Genomic DNA, 17,023 nt, shown 5'->3' on the forward strand with positions numbered 1-17,023 from the left:
CGAAAACAGTTTGAGCAATATAACTGATTCGTGGTAGGATGATTAGATAGTACCTTCGTGCCCATCCACAAATAACTGCTTGCAGGTTCGGCGGAGGGTAACGGTAGGCGCTGATTCGAATACAGCGTACACGAATCACGGAGCAGAGGACGTCAGCAGGAGCTTGAGCGGGTTGTCAGAAGACAATACACTCAGAGGAATACAACAACTACTTACAGGAAAGCACTGGGTACGAGTTCGATGTGGCCCAAGTCGGAATTCCACGTGAGCGGCTTTCACTATCCCTAGTTTTGCTTTCGTTTCATTCGAAAGCGCGAATAGCTCAACTGGCAGGAGTAAGCCACTGAGCATGGAGGTAAGGGACAGATTCGTTGCTTGTCGGTCATCAGGTGCAGGATGCCTTAATAACTCAAGCGGCGCACAATTGACTACGGAAAAGGAAACCTGTGCTCGAACACTAGAAATAAAGCCATCTGCCGGGATTGAACCGACGACCTTCTGCTTACGAAGCAGACGCTCTACCACTAAGCTAAGATGGCTACAAAGTTGAAAGTTGTCCAACAACTTCTGTGAACTTCTGAAAATCTGTCCTGTGATCTGTTCCGTGCAGGACGAGTATTCGGGTCATTCGCATAAGAATTTCATGAATTCTCTCCGCCATATCACGACATTTTGCACGAATATGGCCACGTTGGTGATGAATAGGCATGCCGAGGTTGAATCCTTTACGTGGCGCGTGAAAAAAGACATGACCGGAACTTTTCCAGAGAAATGCAGTCCTAAAGTTCTTCGATGTGCTAAGACTCATGTTGGCTCTCGTTTCGTTATTTTCGAACCCGACATTCAGTCTCGCGTGGTGATGCTGATTCCGGGGCAATTCATAGTCTTCATTCATTCAGTGGGTAGGCTCGGTCGATCTCTCAATCTGCCAACACCAGCTCACTTACAGGTCCAGAAACACCCATATATCGAAAACAGTTCAAAAGATGAACACTAGCGAACCACGGAAAATGAATAGATGATGTACCATATATCATCCAAGCCGTCCATCCGATGCATAGTCATAGGAGCAGAGACTTTCCGAGAAACTCTTCGTGGCTCTCCTTGTTGTCAATCTTGTGACTTGGCGCGAAAACCAGCGTCAAACAATCATCCAGGTCAATTTTCTTCCCCAGGAGATCCTTGGGTCGGTAAGAGAGACGTGATAACGCCTGAGTGTGAGTATATCGATATTTCAGCCGACCACAAGTTGTTACTGAACCGCCGTTGATCGTCCGTATCAATTCCAGACCTGAGTGGTACACTGCTCGCTCCAATGCTCGCCCGGGACGATTGAGAATCTTTCGTCGGGGTAATCTCAAGTGGAGCTGACAATATACAATAATGACAATCCCTGTATACCCGACATTGTATTCATGCTTATATATGGATATCAATACATTATACCATATTAATACGATACATTATAGAGGATATACGATAACCCTTGGAATGACGGAGTTGAAAACAAGGCTGTACATCACTGGGTCGAAGCTACACGCATTGATTCATGTGTGAATCATCGCCGTTACGCCAGATAATACTATCATTTTCGACTCTAATCATCTAACAGATCAAGACAACGAGCGCCGAGCTTAACCTCACCTCTCCGTGCGGATGTCGGAGTGCGGTCCTAGCAGTTGCAAAGGTTGCCGTGAGATATCGACTGAGCGAAGGTGGTATGGAGTCCACGATTTCAGTGCACTGCTGTCGGGTACTGGGCTTGGTGCGTTCTCTTGACGATTTACGCCCATGCGGGAGCACTGAAAGGGCCACATAACCAACTCAATGCTAGGGATGAGTGTCGGAATCCACCTTCTTCCGGTTGCACAGCAGTGGTAAATTTCAGACTCTTTTTTGGTAACATAACATGGGGAAAGTTGATTACCTATACAAACTGAAGTTGGGATCGCCACCAAAATCGCCACTCACGACTTTGTCGAAGTTGCGCATCCGTAATGCCGTTGTCATCTCATCCGGTCCGCTACACTGTAATGTGCTTACACCAAACTGGGCCTCCAAGAGTGTGACCTTCCTACTCAATATCATCGGAAGCGGAGCGAGACCCTCCTACAGTTGCCGCGCTGTAACGGCTGTGGTTCAAGCTACTGAGTAGGGTCAGAGAGCCATTATGATCTCCCCTGTTCGCCGAAAGCAACCGACAGAAAGGAAACTCTGGTGGAATATCATCTATGATGAGTATGTCTTCAACTGAAGGGTCGTATCTGGGCACATTCACAACAGTGTTGGAGGAATGAATGTTCGCTGAACTCAGGAGTATAAATACGAGTTGGGCTAGAGGCGCAGAGAAACCAGCAAGAATTCAACGACCTTCCTTCGGAATTTTCATGTTGTCATCAGAACATGTGGGTGACCATGTGCATATTTTTACCACACTGGTGTCGTTCATGATTAAACCCGACTAGTGTTCGCTGATCAACTCACGTGACGTCAGCAACGATGCCGCCAGATCGACCAGAGGCTACACCATGGCTTAATCGCTGGAAATCTGGGGGTACCTGTCAGAACAGTCTCGCGCTCAAGCGCGTCATCAATACACGGGGAAAATGAGAATCCGTAGCCTCTGTGAAAGCAGTTTTGGGGAAATTCCCACCTCGGGTCCGATCGGAAAACTATACGCAGATGAGGAGAAGGAGAGCGAAGTAAAGTTCTGCGATAAACGACGAAGTTGTCGATGTAACAACACTGTCATTGAACTGAAATCAACAAGGAGTTCATCCTTACAAATTCCCTAATGTATCATATAACTATATCAATGAATTACCCTCAGTGAAATGCTTACGAGTTAGCGCCTATATGTGACCCTTGTGTGGAGGGAAAATATGCATATGGTCAACTACATAGTTGATGCCAATAAGGAGAATTTCTTGCCGGTTTGTGAATTCTCCTACCCTAGTTCGTGTGCGAATTTTCATAACTAGTGTGGAAACTTCTGAACTGGAACGAGGAAACCAACACTGACTGGATTCCCTCGTGTTAACAGCGCGGTCACCCTTGACCTCGAATTCATGCTGCCAATAGCACGATCAGCATAGAAGTTGCCATAGCATATCAAGGCCAGTGTTGAGGGATTATATGTTCGCTTTCCTAAGCCGAGCTCAGGAGTTTCCTCACTAAATGTAGGAGTTTGTATATCAATTAGTATAAAAGTGTAGAGAAACCAACACGAATTTCCATATTGTCACCGACACATGTGGTCGACCATGTGCATATTTTGCCACACTGTTCTAGACTGAAGAGATTCCTTGAATGAGCTTTTGATAAGGACAATCTTCATCGATTGAGTATAATAAGGCTGCTGCCTTTCAAGGCATTGGCCTGCTATTATATTCAGTGCAGTGTTATGTGAATTGACAAATCCAGTGTTGAAGAAATACGTTCGCTTCCCTGACAGTTTCCTCACTAATTACACAAGTTTACATATGAATTCGGGTAGAAATGTACAGGAATCGACGAGAATTTCCCGAAATTTCCTCAGAGTTTTCATATTGTCACCAACACATGTGGTTGACCATGAGCAGTTTTCCCCACACTGGACAAATCACTATCAAAAGCTGCCAGTATACTCGCGCACAATTTTTCTGGACCTCTGGAGGAACCCCAATCAGTGTTGGAATAAATGCTCGCTCTCCTCAGCTGGCCTCAGGAGCTCCCTCACTACATAACGAGAAATTGCACACGATTTAGGCCAAGAGCGTACGAAAACTAGCAATAATTTCCCAAAATTTCCTCAAAATTTCCTCAAAATTTTCTCAAAATTTTCTCAAAATTTAATGCTCTCACCAACGAGCGTAGTTGACCATATGCATATTCGCCCACACTGCACGATAAGCACGAGCGAATACAGTACAGTGCACAAACTCTCCCCTTCCCTATGGTTCACTCGCAAGACTTGCTCCCCTCGAAATCCTGATAAGTCCACATAACCCAACCACTGTGCACCGCTAGTAAGAGGTGATTACTCATATATATTTGTGAATCTATACGACACATAGATCAATATCAGTGCTGCGTTGCTCGAGACGGTGTGTGTCAGTTCGAAGTCCACCACTGTGATTGAGTTCGTTACACTTGTTGCCAATACGGTAGACTATGTTGCATTATTCGGTTGGCCGAAGCACTGTCATAACAAGCAAAGGGGTGGTGAAGTGCTATGGTTCACGAGCAGTCCGGCAGAGGTCTAGGATCCCACGAAGACACTAATAACCTCTCGTGGGAAGCGTGTTCATGCCAATTTCCGAAATGCCGATAAACGATATGTGAGCTATTTTTATCATGAACCTTACAACTGACGAGAGCAGTATGGGAATATACGCAAATGGTCAACTATATGTGTCGGTAGAAACGTGGAGATTCTGAGAGGAAATTTTGGGGAATTATTGTTAGATCTGTACTCTCCTATCGAAAATCGTTGTGTGGATCTTCAGTGAGAGAACTCATGAGCTCAGTTGAGGAAACCAAACATATATTCCAACACTGGACTACAGCAGTACTGACTCACCACGTGTATATAGTGTCCGTCACCCGAGACGATCTCGGGTCATAATAGCATGCACAACTTACATGTGATCAATGTGAAGATTCATAAGGCTACGCGTGAACCTCCTGAGAAGCACGGTATTACTCAGGAAGATCGCCAACAAACAACTGAGCACCCACTTAAACCTTCGTAGACCTTTTGTATCCCCGAATATCGCCCAAGGACAGAACACCAATAAAGAACTCTCTCCATAAGGCACCCATTTCGTTGCCTCCTTGCGAGACATATTGAACTACTCATTATATTCAGTCCCGAAGGCGATAGAAAATACTCACAAACTGAGATGAGCTACAAAACACTTATAATTCAAATTATTCCGCTACGATGAATTGACCAACTACTTGACAAAACACTGCCGAGCTCCCGAAATTGTGGCCCCACTTGTGATATGTGTATGAAAAAACTACTAGGGTGAGTCTTTCACGTGCGAGCTTAGGAGCTACTCATGACCTGAAATCCATGAAGTGAGCAGCCAAATACGCAAGGGAGACATCGTGCTACATGGTACGCCAGATAAGCTACGCCAGCGATCAAAATGACAGGCAGAACCCCCATACTAATAACCCCCGCGTTGGTTCCAAGTTCAGAATTCATCGGAATGCCTTGAGACTGAAAACAACAACAACAACGTAGAGGTCCCTGGTTCGACTCCTGGTCACGGCACTTCTTCGTGACCCTCCAACACTCCTATCCTGTGCGCCTTCGCTTGCCTCCTGGCTTCATCAGAATGCCCGATCTCTTCGAAATCCTCCGTCACATTGCCACCACTAATCGTCGAAATGACCTGTCCTAACCATGCACTCCGCAACATGGGAAAACATCCTACCTCAGGTCCTCCCGGATGGCTCTCCAAAAAGTCAGTAACATCATATACAGAACCATGAATAACGACCCAGCAGTCATCGCTCTTATCATGAGCTTTCACCTCCGCTTTGGTGTATACTCTAACAGACTCCTTAGTCGTCTCATCAGTGCTGTGGTCGGGAGCCGAGGCGAGCGGCATGGTGAAAAGCCTCGTAAAAAACTTAAAATGTAATTCTAGAGAAGAGTTAAACTATCTCGTTACAGTTTGTGAACAACGCAACAATAACCACCTGGGCCTGTAAAAATCGATAACTCTAGTAGTAGATCCGACGTGCCAGCTACCAACAACATGCGATCGTGTCCAGGTGACACGCGGGTGCATCAGCATGTATTCCGGAGACACACGCTCCATTAGGGCTCGACATGAGGCCAGTTCAGACAGAGATGGTATTAGCGCTGATATCATAAATACAATGGGATGTTGAGGGACAAATCTTGTGTAAAATACTTTATAATGATACACAGTAGTTTCTAAGCACAGTAATGGTGCAAGAACTTAGTCGGAATTCGTCCTTTCTCTTCACGTTGAGCCTTCAGCTGAGCCAAATGTGCTTGCCACAAACCGTCAGTACCTAGAACGCAGATCCGGCGCAGGTTCGATCCTCGGCACTACCATGTATTCTGTCTAAAAAGCCTATATTCCCATAATTGACGTTGAACTTCTGATGATGGAAATCGTGGAAGTCAGGCTGGTGGTCGAACCACATTATCCACGGCCATCTGAAGCAAATCTCGATTCCGTCACTGCGCCACAAAATTACATACCGTATGCCACTGTGGTGGCCTTCTGTCCCGAGTACCGCATATATAGACCATAAGAGAAATGTCGCTGAGAAAAATACCAATCACCCACTTCATTTTATACAAAAAATTTCGCGACACAATTCCGCAACACAGAAAATAACGCCTCGAGAAAATACAAATTTCCCAAGTATTACAGCAATGCGAGCCGAGGAAGAAGGCTCCAGCTCCCAGAGGAATGAAGTCAGCAATGAGCAATTCCAATGGGTGGCAATACCTACATACCACTCCTCGAACGAATCACGCATATCAGCGGTCTTATTACAATGACGCAAATGCATTGGGGGCCGGGTACTCATGATGAACCTTGTGAATCTTCTTATACAAAAACGGACTCGCATGGAATAACCAATGACCGTAGAAGAACAGAAACTCGTTCACTAGGATGAAATAACTGAATAAAAATACGGTACTGCAGGATTCACCATCTTCGGTCGCTTGTGTCAAGAATAGTTCGCAAATTGCTGTTGTACCGAATAGCGATTCGAGATTAGCGTTCGCGAATTGAGCGAATAGTTGCTGGAATAGCATGTGGTGCAGTAGTTATACGCTACACGCTACCACTACTACTACTACCACCACCACCACTACTACTACTACTACTACTACTACTACTACCACTACTACCACTACTACCACTACTACCACTACTACTACTACTACTACTACTACTACCACTACTACCACTACTACCACTACTACTACTACTACTGCTACTACTACTACTACTACTACTACTACTACTACTACTACTACTACTACTACTACTACTACTACTACTACTACTACTACCACTACTACCACTACTACCACTACTACCACTACTACTACTACTGCTACTACTACTACTACTACTACTACTACTACTACTACAACTACTACTACTACAACTACTATCCTAGGATCACCGTCCTGCAATGCATCACCCATGAATTTTATGTTCAGTACTACATCATTTGGACTGCAATCTCAAGCTTTGATGGTAGTCGCTCAGAATCCATATCCACATACAGACCTAGACGATCACGATACTGTTGCAAGCACACGCAGCCGAAGCCAATCAGTGGCACTAGCACAATCGTGTTTAGGGCACATACGCGTATCAACCTGTAAGTGACTTAACCATCAAATTTTCCTCGCATCACATCATTTTTACTTGTGGAATTTCGGATCCCCGGGCAACAACCGTCTCGAAGGTTGCAGTACCCTTCCCTTCACTGGAGAGAGGTCGAAGTACTCTATAAAGTAGTTTGCGGTCGAGCCCAGCCAGAATGTACAAAATATGATACCAGGAACAACCAATATCTGTAAACACGCACATTTTGGAAATTCCATTCAACGTTTTATTACCATAAACGTCCATTCGTTGACATAAATCAGCATAGTTTTAACTAAAATACTATAGACCTGCATAAAGCTCAAAACAATGATGTGTATGCTCTCAGTACACCTACGTGCATTGGAATAATGGCAAGTATAGCAGCTACAGTCACGACCAACGGCCCAGGTAAGGGGGCCTCGGCTAGCACCAGGAATAAGAGGAAGGATCCGAATGCGTCAGCAGCAACGTTCCCGGTTGTCCTGAAACCAGATTACTGCGAGAGTTCGGAATAATTTTCTCACCCATAACCGTTGAGATCGAGCCCTATAGTCAGTGCACATCGCCGTATAATCGTCGGAGCGAACCACAGTGCTGTGAGAAATCCCATGCAAGGGAGTACCACGGGCATAGCCTCGTGGCTTTTCACGTGACGTTTTTCCTCACGAGTTTCTACTATAGCACTACTACAGGCGTCTCTACCTAGCGCCCATAATACACTATGGTGAACCGTACCCAGTCCGCTGACGAGGGTGGCCATGATAGCAGTAGTTAAACTTCACGCGCCACGAAATAATCCCACTCTTGACAACTCAAGACTCCCATTGATGAAACTGCAAAGGCCTACTGAGCAGAAAGCCGCCCGTCTAAACGCGTTTCAGTGACAGCCAGTAACCCTCTTAATATGGCTAACGTACTCCACCTACGCATGCCACACATATCCGCATTAGTACATAAGATTCACCAAAACGTGGCACGAAGTTCTTACGTGCTACGAGAATTGTCACGCGCCACGATAATACTCGCGCGCCATCGGAAGTACACAGCAATTGTGGGTTGTTTCATGACGGCCATCACATTGGCTACATTGGCATTTCCTTACAAGAAAATGTATTGCGCTGAGTGCGGCCACCTGGTCGTCTTTGTCCTGGTCGTGATCAGATGAGAAGTGATGAGGAATTAAGAAAAGAAGAAAAAGGAATTAAGAGTCGTGGTCGTGGAATTGATACTACTTTGTTTTGTGAATTCCTTACTACGATTGAACGCCCGGCAGTGTGATGCACGCCACGCTCCCGGAATTGCTGGGACGTTTTATCCTAGGAATAATCAGTACCATCAAACTAATCGAGTTTACCCGGCGTCAACCGGAGTATCCCAATGGAATCTCTCTGGAGGTCAGCAGAGCCCCGGTCTGTCTCGGGTCTGTTGGCATTTCCAATAGACGACTTCTGTAGTGCACTGTCGTGCAACCAGAAGCATCATCACCGGTTGAGACCTAGGAAAGATCGAAGGAACTCATGGTGTCGCTTTGGATAGTTCATGAATAACGAGAACGAGCCGACGCTCGATTCCTGAGTGTATTCGTGTATAAACATAGGCATGACTCCGATTCGTCCAGTAAATCGTTACCGTAACTTCTCGAAACTGGTATCAAACAACTAGCTCTGCCATTTCTCGGGCATCGTCTTAGTTGACACCAATGTTGCGCTCCCCAGTGGAAGGCTGATGTACTTTGGGAGTTGCCATGTTGGGACTGCTCTGATTTCATTCCTAAACCGATGTAGTCGAGCCCATAATTATCCAACAACCAAACACAGCTCATGGGAATAGTTGGTTATTAGAAGTACTTACCGAAATCGAGAGTATTATCTGTTCACATGAGGAAATGAGAAATACAAACAATGTCGGATTTCGAGGAATGCTCCAGCCGAGGGGCTATACACGAAAGTCATTTCGTCCATATAATGTATTCCATCTTGGCTGTTTCGCACCTCTACTGCTCGACAACGCTGGATGCGAAACATACCAGAGGAATATCGGATCCTAGTGTAATGCTTTGGTGTCTACCTCTATAGTATGGCTGTTTGGTCTAGAGGTTAAGATTCTGCCTTTGGGCGGTAGAGGCCTGGGTTCGACTCCCAGAACAGCCATGTTCATGCGTGCATTCGGTACGCGGTCCCAGCACTTGCATGTCGAAATGCGTTGCGCATCAATTTCCTGCTCACACGGCATTTTCGCTGACTGACAGCTCGTCGTGTGGCCGACAGCGCATAACCAAAGATTTGCAGCACCACCTATCGAGTGGGAGCAGGCTCGCCGCTCAACTCATAGACATGCGAGAGTTCAAACAAAGCTTGGGGGTAGCCCATTGAGGATCATGAATGTGTGCCGAGTCACTGGCTTAGCAGTGCTCTTGTTTCCTCTTGCATATCTGTTGTGTTTAGCAGTAACGTGGAGGTAAATAACACGATTGTTGTTTGACGACTTTGTTACGATGTGTTCGGGCATCTATTCGACGCCTCAGGGTCGTGATGACACGATGATTTTCCCAGGTTCAGAAATCAGCTGGATTTATCGCAATCTTCACCGATGAGTAGAGCTGACCGACAGTCCGCTCGGTAAAGCAACTTCAGACATATGTATATGTTAGTGCATCCGCGGGCAGCATTTTTGTGATATGTCCAACTTCGGGTTTGGCTCTCAAGGATTGAGTCAGTCCAGCGATTCCAATTCCTTCTATGCTGGGAAGTAGGTCATTTATAAGACATCGTCACTGATGCCCCATCAGGATCCTCGGCACGCCAATAAGGGTTAACTATTGGTTGGTGGCTCTGTTTGCCTACCAGGTGTTACAGGCCTTGGGAGGTGGCCAGCCAAGCATGTATGCGGTTCTCATGGCAGTTGGTAAGGAATGGGAGGGAATTTTAACCCTTTTTTATTGGCCGTATTCTCATAGGTTTTCAAGCGATATTACAAGTGACTGTACTTTGTCACGAATTCGGTCATGGTACCATGGCGCGATACCTAGGCGGTAGCATCAGCTACATCCTCCTATGGCCTTTTGGAGGTGAGCTTCTCACCCCTAATGTGTTCCTCCACGGTAACGGTATCGCATCAGGGATATGCTTCTCGAGTTATCCTAGGCAGGGCACGGTGAAAGAGAATCTATTGAAAGACTTAGAGGTCGATTGATGCCTTCCCTTGAGTTCCCTCACGAGTATTGTAGGTGGTGGCAGCGGGGCCTTTCACCCATCTCGTCCAAACGCCATTCTGGTGTCTGCTTTTGTCAGCCACCTCGGCGCTTCTATTGCCTGAGCAGCTCGCTGCGTGAGTTCTAACGATAGCAATCTTCCCAGACGATACGTCTTCCAGATACATGCCTAGTGTATGGGCATTCATAAACCCTCTTGGCCATGCCTCAGTTCCGGTCAATCACGCGTTGATGTCGTGGGGTAGCATTCTGGTAGAGTACTGTCAGCTCGACGCGCTCGGCAATGATCATTCCCTCAGATATTAGAGATGTGCGTGATGGGCATCAAGATCAATGTTATGCTATTCCTGTTCAACCTGCTCTTTCCCATGTAGTAGAATCGTCATATCGTCCGAGCTTTTGTGATAGATTGATAACAGCGTAGGTACCCGATGGACGCTGCGAAGATCCTAGTATGCGTTCTTCAACTTGGTTGCTGTTGTCCTGTGCGACGAACAGCTCGTATTCTAATCTTGGTCAGCGGCATTGCAGCCGTCCTGTTCATCCTCAACGGCCTCCTCAATGGCGGAGGCGGCATGTGAGGTCTACAGCCGTACCGCTCTCCCGCATATTCCTGTTGTATGATCAGATTCGCTGGTGTTGGAATAGTGATGGGCGGGATGTGTTTGGTAGAAGTGTATAAAATATACACATTAATGGAGCAACGACAACTGCATACTCACCCACTATTCGAGAACGCGAGGAGCTGGGGTCGTCAAGAGCGCGACCGTAACACATACTATTTTTTTGCTATAGGACGGTCCGACCGAGTTCTTTCAGAATTTGGTGTAGTCAATCGCATGAACGTAGCTTTCCGAGATGATGACGATGATATAGAAAGTATGCTCTTGTATTTTACTCTCATCACTCGTGTTCATGTAGGTGTGCGTCGCCCTACAGGCAGTACACGATTTCAAGGTGGTCAAGGTCAAACGGGTCCTTCAGCATTGCCGACCGCCCCTCCAGTTGTTCCTGTCACTGAGAATCAGCCACAGCCTGTGAGGGAGACAATCTACGGTGTACCCCTTTGAATGAGTTCTGTTATGGCAGGCCCCTACAGCGCCTCGAGACAATGCAGCATTCTTAGACCGACTGGATGCCAATAGACAGCAACAGACCAAGACAGTTCGGCGTAGGTCTCTTTCCAGATGCACGCCATTCTATGTTGCCATTGTGTCAGAATTGGAAGACGAACGGTTGCAGCGAGAGCGCAGGAATGATGACCCGGCGTGAGAGAGTTGTTCGAGAAATCAGAATTGGCTTATCCAGTACCGTTAATGTCGATAATGCCTTCTGATTCCAAGTGCCCAGTGTGTCATCGGACATTTCCTTTACAGTGTAGGAAAACATTTTGTAGCCGCATTGTGCGTGAAGTCGACATGATATGAGTGTACGCAAACACACTTAGTCCTCTTTGGCCTCTTTCATCGCTGTTAATATTGATAATGACCTCGGTAACGATCCGTACAGCCATTTACGCACTTTTGCGTTTATAAGGAACATGGCACTTCTATTCAGGGTTACGGTAGTTGATAGGTACGTATGATTATCCGAGCTTTCTGTTTCTCCTCGAGAAATGTTTAGTGGCGCATGCGTTCACCATGAACGCATGCACAAACATAGCAAGGGCCTCAGCATGTTGAGAATTTGCGACTAAAACTTCTCGTTTATGGCTAGCTCAGGAAGTCCTAGTATGAGGATCATTCTAGTCAGTATTTCACTACCCTTCAATGGTGTACGAAGCCCCTCATCTCAAAGTTAAAGAAGGTTCCATTCACCCAGTCGTGTGTGCAGTTGGTGACCCTGGTCGTGCTGAGTTGATCGCTACCAAGTACTGTGACTCGTACGAACAATTGGCCTTCAATAGAGAGTATCGCACCTTCAACGTTCATTATCAAGGCGCGGATTTCACTGTTGCTTCCCATGGTATTGGCGGCCCTGGATGTGCTATTTGCTTCGAGGAGCTAATCAAGTGCGGTGCGAAAGTGATCATGCGCCTCGGCACTTGTGGGTCATTGAAACCCGATGATATCAAGCAAGGAGATCTCATTGTCACCACAGGCTCAGCCGCTGAGGACGGTGTTTCCCAATATTTGGTCCCAGCGGGTTTCCCTGCTGTTTCGGACCCAGCCTTATGTATCGCTATGCGGGATACCGCCCACGAGCTCGGTTTCGAACGCTGCCACTTCGGCATCACTGTAGCGGCTGCTTTGTTCTACCCAAGTCCAGCTAAGGAAACCACTTTGCTTTCGCATGCTGCTGCTGGGGCAATTGGTGTCGAGATGGAGAACTCAGCCCTTTTCACTGTGGCTTCTATCAGAGGCATAAGAGCAGCCTCTATAGCTGCGGTGGACGGGTGCCCTTTGAGATGGGATGAGGGAGATTATGACCCTCATGGCACTGCAGTGAAAGAGGGTAAGCATCGTATGATTCTAACTGGTATCACCGTGGCCAAACGAGTTGTTCTAGAAGGTATATAGTTGTTCACACAAGTTACCTGATTCTCATTTGTCGAGATGGTTTCATGATAGTTGTAGTACTAGTAGTGGGGGCTTGATGCCTACCCTATCTATTTGAAATAGATCATTTCGAAACGATGGCTGATAATCATCGAGTTGAGTGCGAGTGGGTGGTGGTGAAGAAAGGACTCCTTTGATGAAGTTGCCCAGGACTCAAGTACGCAACACAACTGCATCATATCACAAAATAATCATGGCTTCCATTTGTTCGATATGATGTCGAACTTGCTGGAGTCATTTTCGTAAAGCCAATGCTTCCGAGGAGGTTCTGAAGGCCGACAATACATGAGGTCTTTCTTGGCGCGAAGTGCTGATGTCATGAGTTTGGAGTTGATCTCGTAGTTGCCCAGAAACCTGTTGGCCAACAAAGTGCCTGATGTGGAAAGCAGCACCCACCTTATGCGAGGATCGTCCGAAGTCGTAGACCCTTCAGGAACCATGTGCTGTAGAATGTTGTAATTGGTGTATCCCTGTAAAGCCTGGTTGATTCCTCCTCGGGTTTTCTCAAGTGTTTGCCTCTGTATCACGACAAGCTTGTTTCGTTGGCGAACCTCAGAATCTGTCCAAGAGTGATTATAAGTGAGAATTTGGCCATTTGACGAACCGTCGATTATGGGGAAGTGTATCCCTCCAGCTCCTCCTGCTGATACCCATTTGAGTGTTCGTTGGTCGCTCTCGGTTGAGTTCAACGCCCGCAGTGGCTCGAGTGGGCTCTCGTAGTCTCGTGATAGTACTCTCATCTGCCAAGGCCAATTCGACAGAGATCTTTTAATTTGACGGCACTGATGATTGAGCATGGCTGAAGCCAGTGATCGCTTGCTAGTTCGAGCATTTGTAAAGGGTGTTTCCGAACCTCATGAGCATTTTTGGATGCGAATAAATCGATGACCAATGAGGCTTGTGAGGCCCAATTTCGTTGAAGTATAGCGAACATCCTCATGAATAATGTTCATGAGTGATTCCATAGAAGTTGTGATCGCTGTAGATCTTTCGATAGGGTCTTGCTCAGCTGACTCTCAAATCATTTTCAGGAGTCGGCGATGTCACTGGCATCATGCCAAAGCTTTTGCAAATTTCTCCATTTTTCCTGACTTCTGATCGAAGTGTCCCAGATCGTATTCCGTTCGCACAAGAGAAATTCAAGTGGGCTGAACAATAGCCCTTCCACACTGATTCGTAACCGATTGATACGATGCCAAAAATACTCACGAGGTTTTGACACACCTTTCGATCAGGGAGCATTCTCATAGGAGCATTCGTACGCATGGGAAACCGTAATCATTTAGGAGATTCCCCGAAGTGTCTGGTTCTGATCTTATGCGTTTCACATTTGACATTCTCTCTTTGAGAGCCTTATATATAATGCGAAGTCAATCCCACCTGCGCCTCGGAGTTGCATCGTTGCATTTCACCTTCAACTCGAATATATGCTCTCGTTCGGGGCCTAGTTATAAGTTCACCACGGCGGGAAGGCAAGCCTGCGAGGGGTTTCCGATGCATCAATATGAAGAGAAATCCTGTTACGCACGATTTTTGCGAAATTGACGGTTAGCCCACTATCGCCAAATACCAGTGCATGAGGCTACTGAATAGGACGCCCCCCCAATCTGAACCGACGACCTGTCGATTGAACACCAGTCATTCTACCACTACGCTACACACCATTGAGAACAAAGTTTCGAGATGCAAGCGATGTTATCGAGAATACATAGTCTCCCAATTGCTCATTCGAGAGCCATACATAAAGGGAACTTCAGCTTCCTTACTCGACAGGCAACCCTGTTGCTTGCCGATAAATCCATATCCATACTCGGGGGTTTCTTCGGTGCTACGTCTGTTCGCGCATTACGCGCTCGCCATTGTGATCGACTCATACTCGTTCGCGCAGGTTCATCCATTGCTCATCACAATGGATGCCTCAGAAGTCGACGCGACTGCTGGACGTAAGTTTGATCTCGTCAGGACGCTCATGTATCTCTAAGGTGTCAAATATTTGACAATTCTTCCCCCTTGCAGTCCCTTCAATCGAAGAGATGGTCTACCTGGACCAACCCTTTGACTTCACGCAGTTGTCACTCGAACAACTTGAAATTGAAAAGCTCAAGTTAGAAATTGCCCTGAGGTGAGTGTCCATACTCGGAGCATCATCGTATGGGTCATGTGATGTTCAGACAAGAGGAACTTCGGAAAGTACGACTTGACCGTCGAGCACTTGAACACATGAACGCCGCCGCGGCTGCTGCTGTGGCCGCCCACCATCAGCAGCAGAATACTCCTCCTGATGCCCCTACGGACTAAGGATTGTATCCGGTATCATCACTCTCATTATATTTGCACGTTATCATCATCTCTGGCATGCTCTCGAGTTAAGCACATCGTCGGTGCTCAGAGGATCCCATGATGAGGTCTCGGGAATCGGAATTTTTCTCCCAGCCGTTTATGCCCTTCGCGCCTCCTCGTAACTGCCCTTTATTCGCAACTTTGGGACACTCTTGACACTCGTAACCTTTCGAGTCGATAGTCTTCACCACAGCGGTAGCTCACTGGTACGAAGTTATGAACCGTTATTCTGTTCTGAAGGAAAATGACAACATCATCCATCAAGTCAACTGTAAGGCTAAGTTGCTCGTGTTACTACTGACTGGTCTTGTCCAGTGCCCTCCAAGTCGCTAGATCCGCTACAGTACGTAGCTGAGGAGGCCCTAAGGGACTTGGGCAACCCAGATATCTCTGTGATGCTCCTTGACCTAGGTAGGTTATCACAACACTCAACCATATATGCACCTGCTTCAGATCAACTTGAGCGTCAGATGAAAAAATGGAAAGAACTGCTACCCCGTATTATCCCGTAGGAACTCACTTTTGCTTCAGCGGCTCAACGCGAGGGTTCTTGTAGATACTACGCAATGAAATGCAATCCCGAGCCAATGCTGGTGAAGACTCTCTACCACTTGGGCTGTAGATTTGACTGTGCTACCATCAATGAGATGAAGCTGGTCAAAAGCATTCTGTCCGAGAATATGGGGGATCCGAACGCCCATATTATAAATGTGATTCCTCCCACCTTTTCTGGTAGAAGGAAATTTTCTTTCAGGAAATGATGGCTTCGCACATCGTTTATGCCAACCCGAACAAATTGCCGTCTCATCTCATTGGTGCCAGAGACCTGGGAGTTGAATATATCGTAGCTGATTCTGCCTTGGAGATAGCCAAGGTGGGTTAATCGGCTCTTCGTTGCTCTTCTGGTCTCATTGATATGCGTTCAGATTGCTCATTATCATCCGACAGCTAAGCTGCTTCTCCGTCTTGCTTGTGTTGACAACAATGCGCAGTGCCCGATGAGCTCCAAGTTCGGCGCATCCCTGGGGGTCGCGGTTAACGTGCTGTTGGAGGAAGCAGTGAACCATGGCTTGAACGGTGAGAAAAGTTCCACTCAGCCAAGCGTATTAGATGTCACTCTTACCTCAGTTGTTGGTGTATCCTTTCATGTGGGATCGGGATGCTCGGACGTCCACTCTATCACCAAGGCTCTGGTTGATGCTCGTGAAGTCTTTGATGCTGCTGCGTAGGTCCTACAATTTTCAAAGTTACGCCTGACATCTCCTCGGGAATTGCTGGTCCGGTTTTGGTGTAGTCGTTGATGGATATCCCCTCAGCTCTCGCTTTGGCATGAAGTTGTCCATTCTTGACATCGGTGGAGGCTTTCAAGGCGTCGATAGGGAAGGTAGTCATCACCAGCTTGTGGCTGCTCTCATTGTTTGTTAGGATCCCCACTCAACTTCAAGTCTATGGCTACTGTGGTGAACTCTCTGCTCGATACCCTTTTCCCTGATCCGGATGAAGTCCGTATCATCGCTGAGCCCGGAAGGTTCTTCGCATGCAGTCCCTGC

At 46.8% G+C, this 17,023-nt stretch overlaps 6 protein-coding genes and 2 non-coding genes across 8 annotated transcripts in view; 5 read left to right on the plus strand and 3 right to left on the minus strand.

Annotated features, from left to right (window-relative positions):
* Positions 1–467: 467 nt before the first annotated feature.
* Pmar_PMAR014660 lies at positions 468–539 on the minus strand. The gene has a single exon. It is a non-coding gene; the product is annotated as a tRNA-Thr (tRNA).
* Positions 540–4,962: 4,423 nt separating this feature from the next.
* On the minus strand, positions 4,963–5,603 carry Pmar_PMAR014661 (Cytochrome b5, putative; the record flags this gene model as incomplete). The annotated part of the gene is made up of 4 exons (XM_002771581.1): positions 4,963–5,050; positions 5,102–5,209; positions 5,265–5,384; positions 5,427–5,603. 4 exons carry the CDS (start codon positions 5,601–5,603, stop codon positions 5,033–5,035), a joined length of 423 nt encoding a protein of 140 aa, XP_002771627.1. The 3' UTR covers positions 4,963–5,032.
* Positions 5,604–5,704: 101 nt separating this feature from the next.
* Pmar_PMAR014662 (Lathosterol oxidase, putative) lies at positions 5,705–8,145 on the minus strand. The gene is made up of 10 exons (XM_002771582.1): positions 7,889–8,145; positions 7,720–7,846; positions 7,616–7,672; positions 7,422–7,570; positions 7,217–7,372; positions 6,531–6,659; positions 6,403–6,482; positions 6,230–6,293; positions 6,078–6,184; positions 5,705–6,036 (listed from the first exon to the last, which is right to left on the minus strand). The coding sequence occupies exons 1-10, from the start codon at positions 8,122–8,124 to the stop codon at positions 5,936–5,938; spliced, it is 1,206 nt and encodes a 401-aa protein (XP_002771628.1). The 5' UTR covers positions 8,125–8,145; the 3' UTR covers positions 5,705–5,935.
* Positions 8,146–9,442: 1,297 nt separating this feature from the next.
* On the plus strand, positions 9,443–9,514 carry Pmar_PMAR014663. Its single transcript has one exon. It is a non-coding gene; the product is annotated as a tRNA-Pro (tRNA).
* A 527-nt stretch (positions 9,515–10,041) lies between these two features.
* On the plus strand, positions 10,042–12,058 carry Pmar_PMAR014664 (hypothetical protein; the record flags this gene model as incomplete). The annotated part of the gene is made up of 13 exons (XM_002771583.1): positions 10,042–10,112; positions 10,153–10,268; positions 10,321–10,431; positions 10,483–10,547; positions 10,591–10,691; positions 10,737–10,827; positions 10,875–10,945; positions 11,000–11,152; positions 11,204–11,343; positions 11,395–11,454; positions 11,497–11,612; positions 11,665–11,746; positions 11,795–12,058. 13 exons carry the CDS (start codon positions 10,042–10,044, stop codon positions 11,845–11,847), a joined length of 1,230 nt encoding a protein of 409 aa, XP_002771629.1. The 3' UTR covers positions 11,848–12,058.
* Positions 12,059–12,318: 260 nt separating this feature from the next.
* Positions 12,319–13,217, plus strand: Pmar_PMAR014665 (uridine phosphorylase, putative). The gene has a single exon (XM_002771584.1). The coding sequence runs from the start codon at positions 12,345–12,347 to the stop codon at positions 13,092–13,094; it is 750 nt and encodes a 249-aa protein (XP_002771630.1). The 5' UTR covers positions 12,319–12,344; the 3' UTR covers positions 13,095–13,217.
* Positions 13,218–15,042: 1,825 nt separating this feature from the next.
* On the plus strand, positions 15,043–15,431 carry Pmar_PMAR014666 (hypothetical protein; the record flags this gene model as incomplete). The annotated part of the gene is made up of 3 exons (XM_002771585.1): positions 15,043–15,076; positions 15,150–15,255; positions 15,305–15,431. 3 exons carry the CDS (start codon positions 15,043–15,045, stop codon positions 15,429–15,431), a joined length of 267 nt encoding a protein of 88 aa, XP_002771631.1.
* Positions 15,432–15,564: 133 nt separating this feature from the next.
* Positions 15,565–17,023, plus strand: part of Pmar_PMAR014667 (Dus1p, putative) — a gene marked incomplete at its 3' end in the record, with an annotated part of 3,337 nt that continues 1,878 nt past the window's right edge. The window contains exons 1-9 of the mRNA XM_002771586.1: positions 15,565–15,744; positions 15,789–15,884; positions 15,927–15,981; positions 16,030–16,183; positions 16,228–16,347; positions 16,400–16,550; positions 16,602–16,698; positions 16,790–16,857; positions 16,899–17,001. Coding sequence (XP_002771632.1) covers positions 15,690–15,744; positions 15,789–15,884; positions 15,927–15,981; positions 16,030–16,183; positions 16,228–16,347; positions 16,400–16,550; positions 16,602–16,698; positions 16,790–16,857; positions 16,899–17,001 — 899 coding nt within the window. The 5' untranslated portion in view covers positions 15,565–15,689. The remainder of the gene's footprint in view (positions 15,745–15,788; positions 15,885–15,926; positions 15,982–16,029; positions 16,184–16,227; positions 16,348–16,399; positions 16,551–16,601; positions 16,699–16,789; positions 16,858–16,898; positions 17,002–17,023) is intronic.

This window comes from Perkinsus marinus (genome assembly GCF_000006405.1).
Source record: "Perkinsus marinus ATCC 50983 genomic scaffold scf_1104296962766, whole genome shotgun sequence".
Taxonomy (NCBI): Eukaryota; Perkinsozoa; order Perkinsida; family Perkinsidae; genus Perkinsus; species Perkinsus marinus.